The following is a 21,634-nucleotide window of genomic DNA, read 5'->3' on the forward strand; positions in this document are numbered from 1 at the left end:
GACAGATTACGTGCGGCCAGCCAGTGGTTTGGAGGTTTGTTGTGAAGCTCTGTAGCTGTGGTTGAAGTGACCTCACAGTACTCATTTGGACTCATGTACGCTGCTTGTCTACTGTGTGTAGCATGTTTGCTCTGGGCTTGGGTAAAGCCGGGGAAAGCTGTGGCGTGTTTCTCGGTAAAGACTGAATCATGGCTGTGTTTGTCTCCGGGATTCCAGGATTTCTGGGCTATGGCTTTTTGGATGTGATCTGCTAATGGACTTGTGTGTCTGATCTGCTACTCCACCGGCACGCTGGCGCGTTAATGGAACAGCATGTAGAATGTACCTCAATCGATAGCATCGACTGGGTCTAGGTTATAAACGCAGAGTAAAGAGACCGGTGGATATGGGCTATTGCATTACCGTGCGGATCCATTAGCGATGTCCTCTAGATAAGTGAGTCTGCTAGGGTGGGTCACTGATCCTGACATCGTCCCTCAGCGTTAATGGAAGTGTTTCGCTGCGTTTTACACAATAGTCCAGAACGGCATAGATTTTTTTTTTTACACACCAGCCCCTCTGGCCTTGTTCTTTAAATGAACTGATAGACGTGTCACTGATACAGGAAGCATTAATGACAGCAGACATCTGATACGTGTTCAGTGTCATTATCTCATTTAGCCTTGCATGTTTTGCAGAGCTACTAATTTTGAGCTGATATCTTGGTTGATAAAGTGATGCTTTTATTAAAAAGTGTTTAAAATTCATACATACAATGACTTGATTAGACCTCTTATTTTATGAACATTCCTGAGTTAAAATTATTTTGTAATAAAGTCACAATTGTCAGGGTAATACAACTTTTCTGATATCATAAAAATTAAATAAAAAATAAAAAACTAAATATTTGCAAGTTCATACAGACAAAACCATTTCTCCCCGGGACTATACCATTAAGTACATGATATTCTTAATTGACTATTGAATATAGTTCTCCCAAAAATAATTTACTCATACTCCATGTGTTCCAAACCTGTATGATTTTCTTTCATCTTCTGAACACAAAAGAAGATAGTGGTTGGTAACCAAACAGTTGACAGTAGCCATTGACTTCCATAGTAATTTTACATACTATAGAAGTCAATGGCTACCATCAACTGTTATAAAGACTCAATTATAAACTTTAATGACTATATTATAGACTTTTAATACTTTCTCCAAAAATAAAATATTTGTTTCTCATATATTCCAATCACATACCTGTATTTGTTTGAATTTAAAACACTTGTAAGCACTTATTTTTAATAAAACAAGGTAATTTTTCAAATATTTCAGATCTTACATTTCTATAAGCTAAATTCAGGAATTTTAAGGACCTTGTGTGAACCATGTATTTAGCACAAACTTTTATTATTATTTATTTTATTATTTTAAAATAATAAAAATATATTTAAACAAAATTGCTTCACTTCTTACTTATACTTTAAAAAATGTTTGTCTGCTAAAGTCATGTGGTGCAACCAATAAAATGAAGTCATAGAATGGACCCTATGACTGTGTGTAAAAGTTGATAAGTCTCTTCAAACATCAGATCAAATGACATTTTTATGACGAGACCAGATTAGTTCAGGTTGTAAAATGTCAAGTGGTGCGACTGCCCCAAAAAATGAATGATTTTATGAATTAACTATTCATAATATTTGTAAAAAAAAATAAAAATACCTTATTACATTTAAAAAATAAGTATATTTTTTGGTTTTTTATTTGTTTATTTGACGATTAAGATGTGTACACTCACATTTATTCAGGGTATGATGGAAAAACTGATGGTTACACAACATGACATGAGGAGGAAGTGTTATATAGTGAAGTCTATATATATAAAAAAAGATCTTTCTTCACCTACAGCCTTATTTCTATCTTTCTGACTGGCCCAAAATAAACGAAAAATTGAGAAGTGTAAACTGAAATTGAAAGTGTGTCAGTGTTTTTAGGAGGTCTTTCAAGGCGCCGTTGGACTGATTTTTTAATCCTTGACCTGTCTGCATGAGGTGCGTACGTGTTACCCAGTTTAGCACGACTGATCTAGCTAATCATTAGCTCAGCTGACAGCAGCTAGCCGCTGGCTAATATGCTGTCTTGGTGATAAGGAGCTTCCTTTGGGGGTATGAGCTAATGGACCACCGTGAACACGGCCTGTGAGGTCGCTCTGTGTTAAGTGTGCTCAGCTGAGGCTGAGTTTAAGGTGCGGTTTCTCTACTGATTTGCCAACCCGCCCCAAGTGTGAGTGCGCACCGATAAGAGGATTAGCACACCTGGAAGATTATTGCTAACCTCACCTCGTTCCTCAGCACGGGCAAGCGAGGAAAGCGAGAAGTTGTTCAGAGTTACAGTTGCCATCCCTGCCAAGCAGACAGTTATTGGCCAGCTTTCCTGAAAGATGAACTGGCCAGAGGAAGACTTGCAAAATTAAATTTAGATTTAGGAAAATTTACAAAGATTTTAATGCGAGTAAAAGTTTCAATATTGTCAGCCGGACCATTTAAAGTGCAGTGGCAGATTCTGGCGTAGGTGATATAATGCTTGCTAGCGTGGCACAGTTGTCCCCAGACGTGCAGTCTACTACTCTATCAGCAGTTTCACAGGATTGCACCAGCTCTAAGCTCAGCTCACCCCTCTCATCCGCTCTTCATCTAGTAGACAGATATAGTGGGGGATGAATGTTCAGTGCAGTACCATTCACTGTCAAATTAAAACAAGTAAAAGCACAAAATAAATGATTTCATAGGTGATTTCCAGAATACTGAAATGTGAGAATTTGTCTTCATCACACAACAATAAACATCAATTTATAATGACTGTTTAATCAATATAATTATACAATGGGTCAAAAAAGAAAAAAAAAAAGGAAAAAAACATTTTTATAAGTCATTCATGTTTGTTTTTAACATATGCCATTCATTCATGGTTTTGAAAAACTTTTATTATCATTTTCAGGAAACGTTTAATCAGTGACTCATCATGTTAAATAATAGAACTGTCATGCAATCCAACCAGGGTTATTATTATAGTTAACTAAAACTGAAACTAAAATTAAAACTATTATCAAACATATTTGTTACTTGAAATAAAATTAACATTAACTGAAATAAAGTGTTCAAAAAACTTTTATTTCAAGGGATCATTTTAATTTAGTAATTTTGAAATAAAAATGAATAAAATGTATATAAACATAGATTAAAAAAACAATACAAAAACTACTGTACTAAAAATGACAAAAACACACAAAAAATACTAAAACATTAAATGAAAAAAAAAAACCCTGATTCAAAACATCAAAAAACACTATAATAGGATGCCAATGATACTTAAATAACAATGGGTCCAACCACCAAAATTATGGAAATAATAACTTATTTATAATAATAACTTGATTACATGTGAATGCACACTGTTATCTTAATAACTGTTTTTTTTTTTATATATATATATTTTTTTCAAACTAAAAAGTGTTTGTTACAAATAGCTTTATATTCATATAATTATGTATTTCTTTTTTTTTTTTCCTTTCCTTTTTTTTTTTTTTTTTTGGTTGGGGGGGTTAGTACTGCAATATGAATAAGCAGTTTATGTTTTATTATAAGACACAACAAATGACCGTCAAAATACTTCAAGATGTTTTCTTTTCAATCATTTATAAATAAAGCTTGTTTTATTATGACTTCAGTTCACTGCATTTCTGACTTTATGCTTCTCCAAAAAAATATCATTAAAAAAAGAGTGCCATGTCATTGACCCTTTTTTGTCCCAATATACCTCCGACTTACCTCAAGTGTGGACTGTAACCAATAAACATTTAAAAAATAAATCTGAAGGAAAAATTCTCTGAAGGAGTGTCGTATAAAATATGTATAAAATCTTCTGCCTTATAGAATATGTAGGGACTCTGTTTAAAAGCCTGCTGAACAGGAGATTGGTCACCAGCCCTTCAGATCTGTATCCTGCATGGTGACCAGAGCTAATGATAGAGATCTCGATTACACACAAACACATGTGACCGGCCCAGAGAGGACCCTGAAGGGTAACAGTGTACAGGCCTGTCCAAAGCATGAAATGTCAAGCATGCGCTACGGTGAGAACGAGCGAAAGCAGGATCAGGGTCAGATCAGGGTGTGCTGACGTGTAACTCAGTGCTATCTCGTCAACAGCATGTCTTCTTCACCTCTACATATTCATCAGTGCAGGATGTTGCGTCTCACCTTATCTTTGTTTGGCCTCCACTTATTCTGAGAAAAGCAGCTGTCAGCGATGTACACAGTACAAATTTAGTGTTAAATTCTGATTATACTTATCAGTGTTTTCAGGGGGAGTGTTCGTAAGCATTCATTTCGATATGCAAGTCTGTATGTGTGCTTGTTAGGGCTCTTATGGGGCGTTTGAGCAATAAGAATGTAAAAAGATATGCTGGAAATCAAGTGGGAATACAGCAAATTGGATTTATGGGCAACTAGATCAGCCTGCCTGAAATTCTCAGTGGTCAACAGCAAAATTACTCAGTTTTTTGGTCACATGAAAGTGCATCCCTTTTGCAAACCCTTGCAATTCTTGCTCCTACATGTTTGTGACACACCATTTTTGTTAAAATCATTGGATTTAGTTGATGCAGCAAAAACTGAAGTGTGTGGGAGACCTTAGTTAACACAATGGGTCTCATGCACTACTAAGTGCGTATGCGTACATTTGTTTGTGAAATCTGAGTGTGAATGCTTTCATGAACCAACCATGATTCACCAATTTCTTTCGGACTAAAATTCAACTGAAACCACAAATATGCAAAACCCAATACTTTGGGTGGCCTTATAATCATGGTAAGATAAAGTGATTTATTGCTTATGCTTTGATTTTTATTATTTATTTATTTATTTTCTGTATGAGAAAGTAGATATGCCGTGTACAACTAGCTAATATAAACTGACTGCATAAAAAGTGTTTATTGGGGTTTTGAGAATGGCACATTAGCATTGCTTGAGGATCTAACGAAGTCATTAATTTCATTACAGGAGTACTGAAAGGCTGCATGAAAGGTTGTGCGAAATGCCCTTATATGGAGATGGGTGTGTTTATGCAAATTAGTAACATTGAGCGGTCGTTCATTCTAGAAATCTCAGAATTCATTAACATTAGAATAAGGTGCATATGCGTGTGTTGCAATTTTTTTGCATACAAATACAAAATTATTAGTGAATGACACCCAATATTCTAGTTGAATGATCACGATTTGTCTACATGAACAGCCAACAGTGACCTACTTTGCACTTTCTTTCCATCTCTGGATCTGTTTTGGTCCCCCTGCAGCGTGCAAGCATGTGCATGTGCCCTGGAAAACGAGCGGTCACGTACACTGAGAGATTCCCTGGCAGAGGCTGTGTTTGTGGCTGGGTTTATTCCAGCTGGGGAACAGAGTGGAGGGTTAATGATTAGTCTCATGCTCTGTGTGGATCAAGGGCATGGGACCGTATGGGCCCTGGGCCTGGGGGGAAAACAGAGAGAGAGAGAGAGGGAACAACAACCAAGAACTCAACAGCTGAATCACTCATCACTTCTATATTCATACTCAACTCCCGGTACAGATCTATATTTACACATCAGTACTATGTACTCCACATTTATTTCCAGTAATGATTATATAATTAATAATTAGCCACTTCTTCTCTATCCATTAAAGGTGTTGTAAGTGATTGCTTGACACATGAAATGTTCCTACTTCCCGACAGATATCGCTGAAAAGAGGTCCTGAGAAATGGCACCTTCCTGTGTGAGAACACTAGACTCTGTAAACAGCAAAAAACCCATGCTTTTTTTAGCATCAGAAAACTAGTCAATCAAAAACACAAAGTTTTTGAAGAGATGGTTAAATTAGCAAATTGGTGGAAGTTATTAAAATGGCATTAATATCTTTCTTTACAACAGCTGATAATTCATATATTTAATTGTACATGCTAATGTCCCGATTTTTATTTATTATTATTTTTTTTTTCATTTAGACCTTTGCTGTCCTTGAACACCTATGGTTAAACTTTAAATGCAATCTTTAACAAATCGTATGCAAAAAATGTACATTATAATATAGTGATGCCTAAACTCATTTTTAGTACTTAAAATTAATTATTTATTGAAGGTGTTTTCACACCTGGCATGTTTGGAGCAGAAACTGGAGCATTTTCTCCCTTAGTTTGTTTAGGCATATTTAAATATGGCAGTCCTGCTTAGATCCACACCAGTCTGAGATCACCTGAATGAGGAAGTCTTGGCCAAACTGAAATAATCTCACTTGCAGTGAGAAAGCAATCTGACCCAATGGACTAAAGAGTCCAATTTTTATCATAATTCATAATAGGTAATCTATTGTGTGACTTTGTGGGAAAGCACCTTACTTATCGGTTTAAAAAAAAAAAAAACACCTCTTTATTTTAAAATGTCATTGCTCTTCTACAAAACAGGTACATTGCAAGAATGCTGTCCCGCTGAAGTCTTGATTGAATCGAGTCTTATATGCAGTTGTACATGTGTATGTGTGCAAAAAGGAGCTAGATCGCAGAGCTAACTTGTCAACCAATCTTGATGGATAACCATAATGAGTGGAATCCTAAAGCGTAAACTCTGACCATTGAGAGGACAGTTTACTTACATGTGACTTGCATATGTTGGTACCAAGGAGAAAATGAAAGCAAAAAAATCTAGTTGTCAAAAAAATTATATCTATAACTCATCGGACATGACATGAAACTAATTATCAGAAAAATGTAATATTAATATTAAACTACGCAATGTGTTGGAGCACATGCACTTGGAGATGACCTATATGCTTACTGATTTATACTTTGAGCGTTCACCCATCCATATGGAACAACATCCTGGTTTACTTATCTGGAAACTTGTCTGTGACCTACTGCCACAATGTTTAATTTTTAAATTAGTCATTGTTTAACAAGGGGATAGAAAAAGTCCCAGACACTGCCATAAATAGCATAAGGAATTCTGCAAGCTACAGTAGTGTTCAAGACTTAATTTCTACACTTTAGTCTAGCCAGTGTCTAACACACCTGCCTGCGCCCATCCAGGTGTGTAATAGATTTGTTTGCGCATTCCCAGCACAACTCGCAAGAAACCTTCCATCTTCCTCCTCATAGTCTCTGACCTCAATCCTGTATTCTTTAGGGTCTTTTCTTCTCCACATGCCTCATCTATCCGTGCTGTCATTCTCTTTCAACCCCCACCCCCTCCTTCACTCTTTCTGCCAGAGATATGCATGGAATGTCAGCTCCTTAGGCTGGATCTCGATTCCCATCAGGAAGACAGTGCCATTCTCAATATCTCAACTGCACTTGCAATTCTAATTGCACATAATAGAGCATTAAAGATGTTTCTGTGTCTGATCTTGTGGTGCCAGAGAAACACTGACATGCACAGAAGAACATTCCTTCAGGTAGTTTCAACAGAAACGTTAACCCGTCTGTCTCTCTCCTGACAGCCTCCATTCCGTTCTTCGCCTGTGATCTCAAAGCGGTGACTCCATACAAGAGGGGCTTCTTCTGCGGGGACACCAGCATCACTTACCCTTACATAGAAAGTGAGGCCATTCCTGACAGCATGCTTATAGCCGGGGTCATAATCACAGGACTTACGGTGAGAACACACACATAAACTGAAATATCACCTGTTGAAAGACTGCAAAGAGATAGCTCACCCAAGACTGTAAACTCTGTCTTCATCTACTCAACCTCATGTCTGAATCATTTTCTTCTCAAAAACACAATTTTTTTTTCAAGAATTGTTCTTTTCCATTGATTTGCAAAGAGTATCAAAATGGGTGCAAAGTCAACATTAAAGTATGATAAAAGTGGTCAATATAACTCAATCCTTCAGAAGACATAAGAAAACTTTGTACAAAAAATAAACCAAAATTTAAGTTATCACTAATAAGCTGTGAATCGCTGTTGGAATCAATAGCCTTATGGGCAGCGCTTTGTCAAGTAGGTATAATTGCACTTCAGGCGACCAAACATTGAATCCCAGTTCATGGTCCTTTACCAATCCTGGCTCCCTCTCTTTCCCACTTTGCTTCCTGACCTCTCTCCAACTGTACTATGTGAACAAAGTAAAAAATGGCAAAACAAAAAATACTTAAGGCCCAAACACACCAAATCAAAGAACTAGTGGTAATGAAAACCGCGTTGTTGCCTCATGTTACCTGGATCTAGGTGAACAATTTGCACTTTAACACAGTGTATAGTGTAAAGGAAATTTTAAATATAATCAATTAATCATAAAAATCAGTTGATCACAAATAATGTGTAACACTTCTTTTCCTTGCAGGCCTAACGTTTGAGTACATGTTAGGAAACAGAAAAGGTTCTAGTCTTAAATAGGATTGTAAAAATGAAACATTACATCTGTTTGAGACTACTAATAATGATACATGATCAAAGGAATAAGCTGAGGTAACTAATCAGTAACCATTTCTTTGATTAAAGCATATTCAAAGGCATTGTTTGGAGTCTGTCTGGTTACTGCTGCACAGCAGGTTAGTCAAACATTAGAGATCTTAGTCCCAAGTGATAATGTTCATAGGGGGCGAGACGTCGTCCAACTCAGAGTGAGACACTCTTAGGCGTCAGGGAAGCTGTAATTCTTAACTGAATAATCTTAGTCCTGGTTCCCCAGCCCGGTCAGAGCTATCGCGGTTTGCGGTCAGAAAAGTCACCCGAGTATAATTTCTGTGTCGGGAGACACAACTCTTCTTAACTCAGGTGCGTAGGGGAATTTCTACCACAATAGACTACAGCCAGTAGCAAAACTGCATGTATGTTCTGCACCGACATGAGAAGAAATAACTCTCCATACCAGCAGGTGGCAGTAGTCTGTATTCATCATTCATAAAGAGAAACTGAAAGAGCTATGACTGCGGATATCATCGCAAATAAGATAAAGATGAACAACTAGCTCTATGTTTGTTCCCTCAACTTTGTCATTGCTTGCCTTTGACACATCTTCTCGTCCACTAGTTCGCCAAACTAAACAGCTAATCAGAATGATCTTTCTCACTAACTGCCCAAAGCCGATTCATCATGTTCAAGCATCTACAGATCCACCAATGGGGGTCCAACTAGTGCCAGTAGTACAGAACACACCACAAAAACCAGTCCAAATATAATAATAATAATATAATAATAATAATAATAATAATAATAATAAAGATCTATTTGTAATAGCACTGTTCATCAGACAACATAGGCTCAATTATGTACAAATTGGTGCATCATAGCTGATTTGTGAACCAGTCATTTACACTGGTTTTGTGAACTTGATCAACTAATGAATTTATAACAGGGTGTCTAATCCTGCTCCTGGAGGTCCAACGAACTATAGAGTTTAGCTCCAACAGACTTGCCTGGAATTTTCTAGTGAGTCTGAAGACAGTGAATAGCTTGTTCACATGGCTTAATTTAGGGTTGAAGGCCTGGACACCTGCATTCACTGGATTCAGTAATTCAAGATAATAACTGTAATTCTGTGGAAAAGAGTGACCAGTACATTTAAATTGACCTTTGATGTTGCCTGAAAGAATAAAAAATGTATGGATTTAAAACAACATGAGGGTAACTGATGACAGAATTTTAATTTTCGCATTCTACGAGACGTCCTGTCCATAGTAGTATAAGTCCACGGTTCTCCTGTTACTGAAGGCTATTGATTTACTCTTTTCATCTACTTTGCTATTGAACTAGAGTTTCTCTTTGTGTAAGAGAGCATGTGTATAAGGTGCTGTGAATTATTTAAGGCGTCATGAAGCTTGTAGTATTTAACTCAGTGTTGCATGGCTGTAACCTTAGCGGTGTCCCCTGTTTGTCTCAGATTGCTGTCGGAGAGTGTTACCGGGTACGATTCAGAGTTGTGCACTCAAGGGCATTTGTGCGCAACCTTTACGTGTCCTGTCTGTATAAGGAGCTGGGCAGTTTCCTGTTTGGATGCTGCGTGGGGCAATCCTTGACCAACATGGCGAAGTTGAGTGTGGGCCGACTCCGTCCCCACTTCCTGTCTGCGTGCAATGTGACCTACGAATCACTCAACTGTGTACCCGGAACCTACATCTCAGATGTTAACTGCGGGAACAATTCCAAGATAGCGGAGGAGGCCCGGTAAGTGAAGTGCAAGGAGTTTAATGGGAGGCACAGAGATAAGATGAGCTCTGTTCCAAAACCTAGGCTCTGTACAAAATTTGCATGGTTACTTCTTTTGAAAGAGTGCTTATTGATCTATATCAAGGGTCTCCAACCCTGCTCCTGGAGACTTATAGTTCCTGCAGACTTCAGTTCCTACCCTGCTTCAACACACCTGCCTGTAATTATCAAGTTAGGGTTGGTTCTGAACTCTAAGGTAACTCTACAGGAGTAGAACTGGATACCCCATGTACTGTAGCAGGGGTGGCCAATGTCCATCCTGAAGGGCCACAGTCCACCAGAGTTCAGCTCCAACCCTAATCAAATACACCTAAACAAGCTAATCAAGGTCTAAAGGTTACTAGAAAGCTACAAGCAGGTGAGTATCAAGGTTGGAGCAAAACTCTGCAGGACTTGGCTCTCCTGGATCGATGTTGGCCACCCCTAACATGTTGTATGAATGTGTGTAGTATGAAGGTAATCTAGACGTACTATATCCATCATGTTGTCATTGTTGTCATGTAACCTATCAGTGTTCATTGTAAAGCTTCACTGCCATTCACAACTCTGATCACAAGGTCTCATAGGATAAAGTGTCTATCAGACGAGCACATCAGAATCTTGTTGGAAGTAGTTGGTCACCCGAGTACAATTTGTCTACTATAAATACTCGAAATTCGAACATACTATCTTTTTATGCAATATTTTTCACCTACTATATGTAGGGAAGTATGCATATTTGGATGCCAAGCTAACAACACAATAAAAATATACTTTAAAAGATTTGAAGTATGATAAAAGTGCACATTCAGTACAACAAATCACATTTTGCCACAAGGGTTAGCTTGCCGCAATGCATTCTAGAATTGTCTACTCTATGAAGAATAAATGCTATGGTTCTTTAATATTTGGCCAAAAGAAGGTACCTTGCGCTATGTTCCAAACAGAATAAATTCACCTCCAAAGGGCATATCAGAGTGAGAACAATCATGGCCATCATATTGAAGGGTCATTCCAAACTGAATTACTCAAAACTGGCCACTTCGAAGGGTGCAACTGATGGACACTTTGCTCCCATGATTGCTTGCGGAGGTTTAATTGTGTGATGTTGGCACCCCCTTAACTGTCTCAGCAAAATGACACAGAAGTGTCTTCCAAGGCACAGTTTTTTTGGTTCCCTACACCCTTAATCCCTTTGAAGCTCTCACTCTGGAGGGTAAACCCTTCGAAAGGATTAGGGTACTTCAGAATGGAATGTAGCAATGGGTGTTTAAAACAGCGTAGTTAAACATCTAGTGATGCTGCCTAGGTACGAGGCTCACTAGATTTTGGAACAGAGCTACAGTGTATGATTAATTAAAGGTGCAGTTTTTCAAGTGCAAATGTTGGATGTTTTTTGACTGATCACATTGTATCTTTTATGGAAATATAAAGGAATTTGCTTAAAATAACATGTATGCTTATGATTGCTTAATATAACATCATGGAGACAATGTTATGGCCCATAAAGCACTGCAGCGGTTTAATGATTTGCGAGATTATGACATTTAGTTGGTAATATTTCCCTTCTCCTCTTTTCAAACAGAAAGTCCTTCTTCTCGGGCCATGCATCTTTTGCCATGTACACCATGCTTTACCTGGCAGTGAGTATCGCCGTGTGTGGCCATATTTACCACATGCACACTCAAACACGCAAACTCAAACACACATCAGGGTAGCGCCGAATGACTGTGCTTGCTGCCAGATTCCAGTGAGGAGCTTTTTCTGTTGTCAGCTTTCACTTCCCATCCCTGCCATGTGCGGAAAATGCCAAAAAAGTCCTACTGACAAGAAACTCTCTCAAACTTCAACTCACACAAATGCACACAAATAAACTCATACTGAAAGAAGAAGGCTCTGAGAACGCAAAAACACTCCCAAAAGGCATCTTGCTTCAAGCAGAAAAGAAAGGCTTGAGTGAAAGAGGGAATGTTCTCCAGAGGCCTGATGAATAGATGAGCGGAGAGAGGGAGAGCGAGTGAAAGCTAGCTGAAGACAGAGGAGGCCTTGTTTAGTTGTGGGTTGGGTCCGGGAGGGGGGAGCTTTGGCCTGCTGAGCGATAGACAGGCTTCTTTCAGTTAAACCCCTCTCTCTCACTCGCTGTTATGGCCTGGGGAAGGGGTACAATAAGGGGAAAAAAATGACAAAACGCTTGCAAACGATCATAAAGCAAGACATTCAATAGCATTCACATTTCTCTTTCACTCAACTGCCCCGCAAACCTTATCAGAATTTACTCTGCCTTGTGTGCCAATCACGTTTAGAACAGAGGAAAGAAAATTCGCCCGCTGTGTAAAAACAAGCTATTTTCTACCATTCATCTAATTCAATTCATGGACCTCTGGCTGCTCTAAAAGCGGGAGAGCTCTTCAACTCTCATTAGAGAGCGCGAGAGAGAGAACATGAACAGAGTGAGGGAAAAGCCTATAGAAAAGCTGTGCCAGGCTCTTTGTCCTCTCTGCCTGTTTTTTCTCTCCATCCCGGCCAATCGCCGCACTGTACAGACTTGGCTCTGCCTTGCATGTCTGACCTGCAGCCACATGCTTAGGCTCTGAGCGCCAGCTGCTCCAGGCTTTACTGCAGGAAGCCAAACACCTGTGACGGGGCTGATGGGAGGGGTACCAGGGTGCTTAAATTCTGGGATGTTTCACTGTCCCTTGTGTGACATCAACTTCCATAAAGTTCATCTACAGCCAATACCCACTGACCCCAATAGTGTACATCTTCCCTAATATTTGTCGTGTAGCAAAGCTAGCTTGTCAGGGTGGTATCATTAACATGTATTAACTATTTTTTTCAGCATATGGCTCTGTTCCCAAAGTTAGTTACTTCTAAGGCAGAATCCTAACTAAAACGTAGCCTCAAAATTGATGTTTTGGAACAGTCTGTGTAATGCAACACAAGCATTGAAGTACCTTTCGAGGAAGGTTAGTTCACTTGGCGTCCATATTTTCAAAGCCTCTAGACAACTATTTCCAGGATACAAGACCAACTCAGTCTACTCTCAAAAAATGCTAGCCAAACTTAGATCTAAATAACATTTCAAGTCAGCAACAAAATCTGACACAACTGTCCCATAAATGTTCAAATAGCATTTAAATAAAAAAAGTGTATATTTGGGTTGGTCTAGCCAATGTGCATTCGCAATCCTAAGCATGAGTCTCTGGACAACCGGAGTTTATAACGACAGCTGCAGTAATGCAATGACTTAACCAATGGCCAACTGCCTCTTTTATTTAGAAGGCGGGACTACTCCTAGTCATCGTAATTTGAATGCACCATCATGGTACATTTTTGATGAAGAAAACTCGACTTCACAACTCATTTCAATTTGGTGTTTGCAAGTTTTTAAGCCAACAACAGGATACTCTAATGCTGCCTTCACATGCTAGCTTCCTAATCGGAAATTGGACATGAATGGCTTCTCAAGTCGTATTTACTACAGGGATACTCTGAGATTATTTTGATTATTGAGTTTTCCAGTTGGGCAGGCCATAAACATTTAACATGGTGGAGAGTACAACAATTGCAGTTTTTTTCAACAATAACTACATCACCTTGTCGTTAAGTGTCTATTTATACTATGACGAGTCAGCTGCCTCCCCCCAATTATCATCGTCACCCCATTCCTTTAATCGCCGCCCTTCACCAGGCAATGACAGGAGTGGGTGTGTGAGAGAGGAGGGGCGCTGAAATAGCCAGGGCTGGCGACGTGTGATGAGGCACACCTGACACAAATGGAGCCTCATCACCGCCGCTGTTTAAATGGCAAGCGTGCCTCTTCTCAGGAGACTGGTCTCTTTCCTGTGCCTGCATGCTGGTGTCCTTGTCAGTCCAGGAAAGGTGCATAGAGGGACTCCTGCACCACCAGACACGTGAGCTGCCAGACCTGCGGTCCAGACAAGGACCGCACCCATTACATGGCCGTCAGATCAGGATGCCAGGTTGTCTAGTCCTTTCAAGCACTGAGGGCAACGAGACGGATGCAGCCGCTGGAAGAAGCTGCTGCTCCTCGTGCCTCGGACCAAAGAGGGGAGTGCATGTGGCTGTTGGACTCCGCCCCTTACCTGGACCCTTCCTTTCTGAACACTGCCCACCTACATGAACCCCACAGCATGACTAGGACACCAGATTCCCTTTTTATTTTGAACACTTTTCCCCTTTGGACACTTTATTCCCTCTTTTTGTTACATTTCTGTTAATAAAAGCCTCTTGGAGGCCTGACGCCACACCCACTGTGTCTGTCGTTTGCTCCTCCTGCCACAATACTGTATATATATGAACAATCATTTGAAGCATGTTGTGTATTATAAACAGTCGAATAAGCATGTATAGTATTTGACTGAAATTCCGTAATCGTCAGCAAGCTAACTATCTAGCGCGGTGAATGTTTATGGTTATCAACCAATGGAATATTACATTTTATTAATTTGACACCAAAGCACTTGAATGCGACAAGCTCGTAATCATGATTTCAAAAGCGGAAAAGCATGTGAAGGCAGCGTACAGAAATGATGATAATCGATATTACATTTTTAATTACATAGAACATTTTTTGCAACAATGCTGGCCTCTTGGATGAAGCTGGTCACAGTATATTCTGGCATTTTCCACTCTATTGCCTTGGAATTTGACCGAGACAAGATAACTTTTGAAACAGACTTAATGTGAAGACAGTGTTTGCGATGCTCACTATATTTGGGAACAGAACCTTTTTAATACCATCTTCCACTTCTAGGGTGGAGATACAGAAAATAGTTAACTGTAGTAGGCCTAAATAATTTTGTCTCTCAAGTATTGTGAGCTAATTTAAAGATAATTAAAGTTCAATAACATGCATTTAGATAATATATACATGTAGGGTGGATTTTTTTTTGATGCAGACTTTGTTCTTATGCTATTTATAAAACAGGCTTACACTATTGGCATCTTTGAACTAAAATAAGCACATCATTTAGTCTTTTGAGGATGGTTTATGAGGTTTATCAGATTTAGCTAACTTCCAAGCGATTTTTGAGGAAATGTGTCATCAGAAGTTTAGCTAGGTCAGACACACACACACACACTCTGTAAGCTTTATTTATTAGTCTGTACACTCTTTTATCAGTTAATCATTCTTGAAACTCCCTATCTTTGCCCAGTTTTACCTGCAGGCGCGTTTGTCATGGCGAGGGGCGCGGCTCCTGCGACCGTTACTGCAGTTCATGTTGGTGATGTTAGCAGTGTACACAGGACTCACTCGCATTTCAGACTACCGCCATCACCCCACTGACGTCCTGACTGGCTTCCTGCAGGGAGGACTGACCGCGTACTGGGTGGTAAGAATCACGTCGCCACATGCTCTAGATTACCGTTAATATGAAGCTGGGAGTGTAAGGTACTTTTTGTGTGCTCACTTTAACATTTTCTTACAGGCCTTTTATATTTCGTCCATGTTTAAGACGTCTCGTCCAGACATGTCTCCAACAAGCTTGTCTCTGGAGAGTCCCCTGTCCAGCCAGCAGACCGTCTGCTAACAGAGACACCTGAGAGACACGAGAAAGTGAAAATGGGAGTGATCGAGCAAAGAATGGGAATGGGACAAAGAACTTTGAAACATGCTCATGTCTTGACAAATCCTCACAGAGAACCATTTTCTGTGCACTCTAAGAGAAGAACAGTAACATATATATATATATATATATATATATATAGATATATATATATATATATATACGTCTAACCCTTCAACAAACCCGTCCGCAACGTATCAGCCCTCCATAGATATATGATATTTTTATATAAAAATTTATCCTTTATATTTTTGAAATACGTTATAGTTGAAGCTGCTAATAATTGTTGTTTTATAATTTATCACCGGTAGTCCAGGCTTAGAGATTCACACATCACAGTAATAAGTCATTTAACATGTCAAGCTTTTTGGCTCATGTTGACTGTTGTAGGCCCAGTCTAATGAATTTCCATTGGACACAAATGGACCAATCACAAAAACGCTTTGGCCTCGGACCACACCCCCTTGTGTTTGCTATCAGACCTGGCTAGACCACTGTTCTGGTGCGCTGTTGCACAATCATAGCGGTGCTGATTATAGACACCCTCTGTTAATGAAAGCACAGATTTGATGCTAATGCTATTAAGCTTGTGTTGTATTAAGGTGGGCTAAACTCTATGTTTGTACTAACCACTTTCACTGCATGAGTGAGACTGAAAGGAGGTTTGAGCCGACAACCTCCTCACCCCCCCCCACCTCCGCATAATGAGGGCTTGAAACCCGCCCTAAATGCTCAGTGGACCGGGGGTCTATACCTGTGTACCCTTTACTACTCATAGCACTTGAATTACACTATGGAATCGTCGAAATACTACAGATAATATTTTATATTTTGTCTTCTTTAATCAGTGTTTTACTTTCTTTCCTGCGGTCAGTGCCATGTGTGTGTGTGTGTGTGTGTGTGTTTGTTTTTTTTAGTTGTTGTTGTTTGTTTTTTCCCCAAATTATAATTATTCAGAATGAATGTAAATAAATCATTTTATAAACGATCCAGATTTTCAGAAGTATTAGCATCGGTTCTTGTTTTACGTGTTTATATATGTTTTTTATCGTTCGTGTTGATCAGGTATGCAGAGTTATTGTTGCTAATTGTTAAAGAGACTAGTGACTGAGCCACAGATTGTCAGAAAGCTATATTCTACTTATCTAGTTTCATTTTATTTGTTGGTTTCCCCTGTGAAAAGCCTGTGCGGCTGAAATAACCACTGTATTAATAAACCAAACCAATAAAATGAATGTTCAATATTTGTATCTCATTTTCTCCTATTCTGTAATGACAGAACAAACCACACATCCACCCACACACACTGATGAGTAAAGCTGCTGTAAAAAAGCTGATAAACACACCTGTGAGTGTGTGCATCAGTTTGATTTTATATTAACGCAGTCAATTGCTATGTTGCTCTGCGACTGAAGAAACCTAAAGAACAATATTCTATATTCGCTAATGAACTATATTAGCTAGCAGTAGAATTATTGTGAATAAATGCATTTGTGTAAATGTTAATTTATTGAATCTAGGTGTCTTTTATTATATTGCTGTGTCTGCCATTGTACTTCACCTTACATTAAGTGCACAAGCTGTTGGTGCTGATAGCCTAGTGGTTAGTGTTTGACTCACAGCTACCGGGTTTGATTCCTGTCTCTAGGTCCTTTGCTGATCCTGTCCCCCTCTCTCCACCCAATATTTTCCTGCCTGCTCTCAACTGTCCTGTCTAATAAAAAAGGCATAAAAGCCCAAGCTGCACTTCTTTATTGTTGGAGTTCATTCTTCAGGTGCAGCGTAAACACATTCCCCAACATTTTTCAGCCTTTGACTCAAATGTTCTGTGACCTGTGATGCTAATTACAACCATGGAAACAATTTACTCACAGCTTGTTAAGTACAATTTAGCCAGAAAGAATTTTCTTGGTACATATAGCACTTAAATATGACAAGAGTCACCCAGTCCACGGTTCTCCACCATTTTTATGTAACATCAAAGGCAGCTGACATAGAAAATCATAAGTCTGTTGCTCAATTCTAAGAGCCAAATTATATATATATAAATAAATAAAATAAAAAGAATGCATTGGTTTGCAATATTACTGAGAATCTTAAAAATACATTTTTTTTTTAGCAAGAATCAACAAAACTGATCAATAGTGACGGTAGAGACATTTAAAATGTTACAAAATATTACTCTATACTAAAAAAATAATTGCTGTTCTTTTGAAATTTGAAAACAAAATTGAAATCTGTTTCTCTAAAATAAATGGCTATATCTGCCTGTATAGCTGTCAATGGAAAGAGAGAGAAAAAAAGCTTTTTGCTGCCAGATAGCGTAGCTACTGCAAGTACATCTGCAAGCAGGGGCTTGTAGCCAACTGCTAATGCTAACAGGCCAAACTTTGACCTCTTGAGTACCACAAAATAATACAAAGCAAGCAATACAAGACTGACTCACAAACACTGGCCTTTGAACATTCCAGCACACCATCTGTGCTAAAATCTCTAATGCACAACCTCTCGTGACTCATTGCTTTATCAGACGAAAGTTTAAACCTTAACTTCAACTCAAAATGTTAAAGTGCAGAAATAATGAAACATTTATGTCAACACAAAGAGCAGCTCTTAGAGGAAACTAGTTTAACATTAGACATCCAATCCCTCCAGTTCTCTCTCAGCCCCTCATTTCCCTCTCCCTCTTTCTCTCTTTTTGAGTGCAGTGGAGCGCATTGGCTGTTTCTGGGGTCATGCTACCACTGTGATTCCTGGCCAGATAGAAGCTGGCAAAGTGCTAGAAGCAGAGGAGGAGGGTTTGCTTTTCCTTCTCTTTTTTCTATTCCAGTGTACTTCCAGACACAGTGAGCAGAATGAAAGGCAGCCAAGATCAGAGCGAGCAAAGGAGAGATAAAGCAATTGAGAGAGAGCGGGAGCGAGTAGCAGTAAAGGCATGAGCGGAGGTGTGGAATGAGGGGCGAGAGGGGGGCGGGGCTCTGCGGTTGGCTGCTGGTGTGGTGCAGGGAGGTGTCGGGGGCTCTGGGTGTGGGGCACTGGGGTGGGAAGGAATGTGACCGTGGTTTGGGGCCTGTTTTGCTTCACAATGTTGTTACCAGGGAACATATTTCATACCTGACGTGTAGTATGCATGTTCCATAATGAATGGCCCTGCTCTTTTACATAATGTACTTTGCTCAACTTGTCTTACCACTATGACTTTTCCAACGGCCTTCACTCTGCCCCACAATCCTGCAGGATGGAATCAACAGCGATAAGCAAAGACAGATTCTTCCTGTAAATAAAACTCCCTGCTACTTTAAAGACAACATGACACAGCATTCACAAAACACTAAAAGTAAGCATGATCATTTAGAATATCCACATTATTCCAGATATTTAAATGTATGTTAATATTGATTCATTAAAATCTTCATAATCTTTATTCAGAATTTAACTAAAACAACTTTTCTTTTCTGATGATGTCACCAAGGCCTCTCATTTTAGCCCCTCCCCTTTCTCAAACCATCAATTCCCAGCAGATAAAATGAAGTATCGTATTACATGTTTCTCACTGAATCTCAGAAACATTTTACAGGCGTAAGATGGGTTAGGAACTGCATTTCATGACTTTAACTTCTGTAACCTGACGTATAAAGGTATTAAGCAAGAAATTATTTAGGACAGGACGTGGTTTTATCCACAAGGAGTCTGCCTGACTGTTGAAAAGCAGGCTGTAATATTAGCAGATCATGTTATTTTCCTTGCACTTGCAGGTTTTTGTTCTGTCAGCAGAAAAGTGTCATTTCAGAGGTGAAGAAAGTTATTGCATTTCAATGAAAGAATATGAAAACTTTTTTCATAACTTCAAGATTTGTGTAAAAAAAAAGACCAGAGACATGAATTAATAAAGATAGTAAATACATTTAAAGGTGCACTCTGATCCATCAGTCCAAACAGAATAATTATGAATGGAAAACTAAAATGTTTAAGCAAGCAGTGTCTTCTGGAGTAATAAAATGAACATGATGGCTACAGCCACCACAGGGCAAAATCCCTCCATCCAGGAAACAGCTGCACTGTCCACAGCAGACCAGTGGAATGCAACACACAGCCTTCCTGCACCAGCCATCATTTTTATTAAGTTCAAGTATGTCCATTTTTGAAGTGTGTAGCATGGTTGATATAAATGAATCAATTAAAGGGTATAAAAAATCCGCTGGGACATGGTAGTGCTTAATAAACAAAATCTTCATACATCCATACCAACAGGTGTCAGTATGAAACTCAAGACCCCTGGGAAAAAAGATCAGTGAAATGTTAAAGACATGAAATCGAAATTCACCCCATTTATTTTCTTAATACAGATTACTGGTTTTACTGTGAGTGCATAATCTCTGAATTTCATCACTGTTGACGGGAACATAATAGGTCCAAACCCGCTACTTTTCAGGAAATAAGAAAATAATTAAACACTGTGCTGTCAAAGTTAACATGTGGTCATTACATTATTAACTTTTTACCAAAATTAAGTTCACATGCTCTTTGACAAGGAAGTTTTGGAGATACATGTTTTGTTGTCATTAGAATGGCTGCATTTGTGGTAGTAAGTGCATCACATGATCTTTTCATCAACTTAAAGGAAACAAAGTTTATTTTAGCTACATGGCCACTGTTTTCCCTTTCATTGAATACATTTAGCCAAAAATGTAATGTTTTAAAAGATTAAGTATACTATGCAAAGGTGATTTAACTGTATTGGCGATGACTAGATGGCAAATGCTAGACTAGGACATTTTTCTCCACACCTAAAGTTGGTGGTGACCAGCTTTATGTTTCATGCCAACTTTAAGGCAAAGCCTTAGCATAACACTGAAACTGACAGCATTGCATGGATTTCACATCAATAAATCTGTTGGATCTGTAAGTGAAACTTTCCACAAGTAAAAAAAACAAAAACAAAAAAACATCTAGGGTGGAATTTTATCTGTTTACCTGGGTTAATGTAGTACATGTTACTGCAATTTCATGTTGACTTTAAATGCTTTCTTTCATGTCTTTTTCTGCGCGCTCTCTTTTTTCCAACAGTAGCATCTGGCTAGCCTCTGGACATTTCGATCTGCCTGATTGAGTCCTAATAGCAGCCTGTGAAATACTTTAGACCTTTCACCCCTGATTATCAAAGAAAATAAAGATTACCCAATGTGCTTCTTTGACCAACACATGGTTCATATCTCAAGGGAATGAGATTGATAAAAAATTGTGGGAACAAACATTCAAAAATAGCTGCCCTTATAAATAAAAGTGACGTCTTGAGATAAGAATCAAGTGTGATGGAGGATGCCTCTCACATGTATTCTCCCACGTAGGTTCCCTTCACTCCAGTCCGTCCAGACGCGAGCGTTGATACCTGAGACAGCAATCAGATGTAGGACATACCTCCCTGGATCTGATTATGAGCCTATCACCTCATTATCAAGAACTCTTGCAAACAAAAGGCCAGCAACACTGCACCGGCATCGCTGCGGTTTCCCCCAAAGAAGCACTAAAACTACCTCATAAATCCAAAGCTGCAAACGCTTTGCTATATAATGATCGTCATTTTTTATTTACACTCTCACCGCAGCTTATGACGGTGGCGTTAATCTGCTCTGGGAAAAGGCTAAACCTCAGCACCGGCAAAATGAGCTGGATGAAATCGCTGTACGGTATCGGCACTGTTCGCGCCACGCTCGACGGCTCACGGCTTCAACCCTGCATGATGCCAGCTCAGTTCCTAATAGAATTAGCTTGGATTAATTGGCTGTTTATATTCAGGAGTTCCAGTCTTGTTCCCTTCTCTGATATGGAGTACATTGCTCCATT

The 21,634-nt window shown here is 39.1% G+C and overlaps 2 protein-coding genes across 2 annotated transcripts in view; both read left to right on the plus strand.

The window, feature by feature from the left end:
• Window positions 1–17,034, plus strand: part of LOC109052180 (phospholipid phosphatase 3-like) — a 30,360-nt gene extending 13,326 nt beyond the window's left edge. Inside the window, exons 2-6 of the mRNA XM_042754310.1 lie at window positions 7,511–7,665; window positions 9,895–10,178; window positions 11,785–11,842; window positions 15,380–15,556; window positions 15,653–17,034. Of these exons, the coding sequence (XP_042610244.1) occupies window positions 7,511–7,665; window positions 9,895–10,178; window positions 11,785–11,842; window positions 15,380–15,556; window positions 15,653–15,754 (776 nt within the window). The 3' untranslated portion in view covers window positions 15,755–17,034. The remainder of the gene's footprint in view (window positions 1–7,510; window positions 7,666–9,894; window positions 10,179–11,784; window positions 11,843–15,379; window positions 15,557–15,652) is intronic.
• LOC109083683 (E3 ubiquitin-protein ligase RFWD3-like) overlaps window positions 1–21,634 on the plus strand; it is a 512,102-nt gene that overhangs the window by 330,735 nt on the left and 159,733 nt on the right. The window lies entirely within an intron of this gene.

The sequence above is a fragment of the Cyprinus carpio genome, unplaced genomic scaffold, assembly GCF_018340385.1.
Source record: "Cyprinus carpio isolate SPL01 unplaced genomic scaffold, ASM1834038v1 S000006493, whole genome shotgun sequence".
In the NCBI taxonomy this organism is placed as follows: Eukaryota; Metazoa; Chordata; class Actinopteri; order Cypriniformes; family Cyprinidae; genus Cyprinus; species Cyprinus carpio.